Source organism: Geospiza fortis, unplaced genomic scaffold (genome assembly GCF_000277835.1).
Source record: "Geospiza fortis unplaced genomic scaffold, GeoFor_1.0 scaffold396, whole genome shotgun sequence".
In the NCBI taxonomy this organism is placed as follows: domain Eukaryota; kingdom Metazoa; phylum Chordata; class Aves; order Passeriformes; family Thraupidae; genus Geospiza; species Geospiza fortis.
This window is the reverse complement of record NW_005054345.1, coordinates 5155329-5157473: the sequence shown is the minus strand read 5'-3', so window position 1 is coordinate 5157473 and position 2145 is coordinate 5155329. Positions and strand designations below refer to the sequence as shown.

At 37.6% G+C, this 2145-nt stretch overlaps 1 protein-coding gene across 1 annotated transcript in view; it reads left to right on the top strand.

The window, feature by feature from the left end:
• ITGB3BP (integrin subunit beta 3 binding protein) overlaps nucleotides 1–2145 on the top strand; it is a 17284-nt gene that overhangs the window by 6810 nt on the left and 8329 nt on the right. Inside the window, exons 5-6 of the mRNA XM_014307818.2 lie at nucleotides 1190–1262; nucleotides 2003–2081. Coding sequence (XP_014163293.1) covers nucleotides 1190–1262; nucleotides 2003–2081 — 152 coding nt within the window. The remainder of the gene's footprint in view (nucleotides 1–1189; nucleotides 1263–2002; nucleotides 2082–2145) is intronic.

Here is a 2145-nt window from a genome sequence, read left to right as displayed (position 1 = left end):
TTATTAAATCCCAGGTTCCAGGCTGTCCATTTAAACCCACAATTTCTACTCTCCTTCTAAAAACCCACAGTGCTGGTCTAAAAGTATGACCTGTTTGATAATTGATGACTGATTTAAGTCCAAGTTCTATTGACTACTTAGATTTAAAATGAAATCTTTGAGGGTCTTAACTTTTAGCTACTGTATTAAAGCTTAAACTTTTATAGCACTTTGTCATCCTGAAGTGTTTCTAAATGTTTTACAAAATATTAAAATTAAAAGTTAATTTATCCTTGAGTGCTGAGACTTTGATGTAATAATTTAGATTTAACAAGAAGAAATCAAAGTGTTTAATGCTGAGTGTGGTCTCTTCTTTTTAGTCTGATGGCAGGAAGGAGATTTATTACAGTGAAATGTGGAAAGCTCCTCATTCCACAGGGTTTGTCTGGGATCTATACATTTGTTAAACCCATGGTAAATTCCAAATCTTTCACTTAAAGGTGAATTTACAAAATCCCCAGTTTTGTGATGCCTTCAACTTAAGCCACAATTAAATAATTTCTGATTGTCAGATGTGACTTTTTTATTGCTGGAGCAAGAATTGATAGACAGGCTAAAATTTTAATCTGGTTTTCTTCTGATCTGATTCCCATGGGAATTGGATAAATCATGTAAATTCAGAGTGTCTTTTGTGGTCAGAGGTCACATTTATCCTGCCCCATCCCTCACATGCCAGACTGGAATATTATATTGTCAGCAGAGCACATTTGGAGCCTTTGGAAGCAATTCCCAGAATCTTTGTGTTGTTTAGGAAATGGACTTGGGGCCAGGCAGTTTTTATAAAGGGAAATGGGAATTCCATAGCTCAGTCATCCCAGCGTTTTCAGGATAATGCTGCATGTTAATCTGCAGTTAAGAGGATAAAAAACTCCTGGAAGAGCACAGTGAATATCTGCCAGGATGGTTCTAACTTCCAGATGTTAATGCTGTAATCCCAAGGTTTCCAGAAACTGAGGAGAGGTCAAATTCCAGAAGTGTGAATTATAAATAATTTAGTGTGGTTCATTCCAAGTCCTGCTCTCCAAGTGAGCTTTGAGGTTTTTCCTCTTCTCAAAAGATCACTCAGCACTCAAGGTTCACACCAACTCCTTCTTCAGGTGCTTCAAATACCCCAGATCCGATTTTTATCCTTATTGTCTCTTTTTCCGAGGAGATGGGAACGAGCAGAGCAAATCCAAGAGCGGATTATCCAGGAGAGGGCAGCCTCAAACAGAGCACGACGTGTAAGTGCATTCAGTTTGGAGTTTGTTATGGCTGCAGGGCTGTGATTGCATCTCATTTTCACCACCAGACAATAACTGTGATGTTTATTCACCTAAATATTATGTTTGAAGTTGTAGCTCTTTATTTTCATTATTGCAGTTGAACTCACTATTTGTTTCCTGGGGTTTTTGCCTCTGCTGGATGTTTTCCCACATCATTAGGCTGAAATTCCTTCAGTGTAGGATAGTGTCTTCCAAGTGATGGAGCTGGACACATTGTTTGGATGACATTTAAACAGGGGAAAATAAAATGTTGACATTATACCCGTGTAAAACTGTAAATTGATTAATTGGGGTTTTTTTTGTGATTCAGTGAATCCCTTGTCAACACATCCAGCCTCATCTCTTAGTGACAGGAACCCGGAATTACAGAACAATTGGAGTAATTAGAGGCCTCATTGATATGGAAATGTTTGCATTCAATAATTCAGAATGTTTTTAAAAGGTTTGCAGGAGACCAGCAGTGACATTCAAATAAAAACTTGTCTAAATTAACACCTACATTTAATATTCATGTGAACTTCCATACACTTAATTTTACAAATGGAAAATACACTGTCCAGTACACTGATATAAATCCTCACAGCTGAACTGGATCCATCCCCATTCCAACGAGAAAAAACTCTGGAAAACATTGCAAACATGGAATTTCAGTGAGTGGGAGTGTGGATAATTGGAATTGTTTCACCTTTTTTACACAGGTTCCTGCAACTGCACTCCCAAGTGAGAAATTCCTTGCCCAGAATTCTGAAACTAAGAGCAAATCTGACAAGCCTGAAGGTCTGGTTTACACTGATTTGTCTTTTAAGCTACTTCTAATTCAGGATTTGAAAGCAAAATTAGG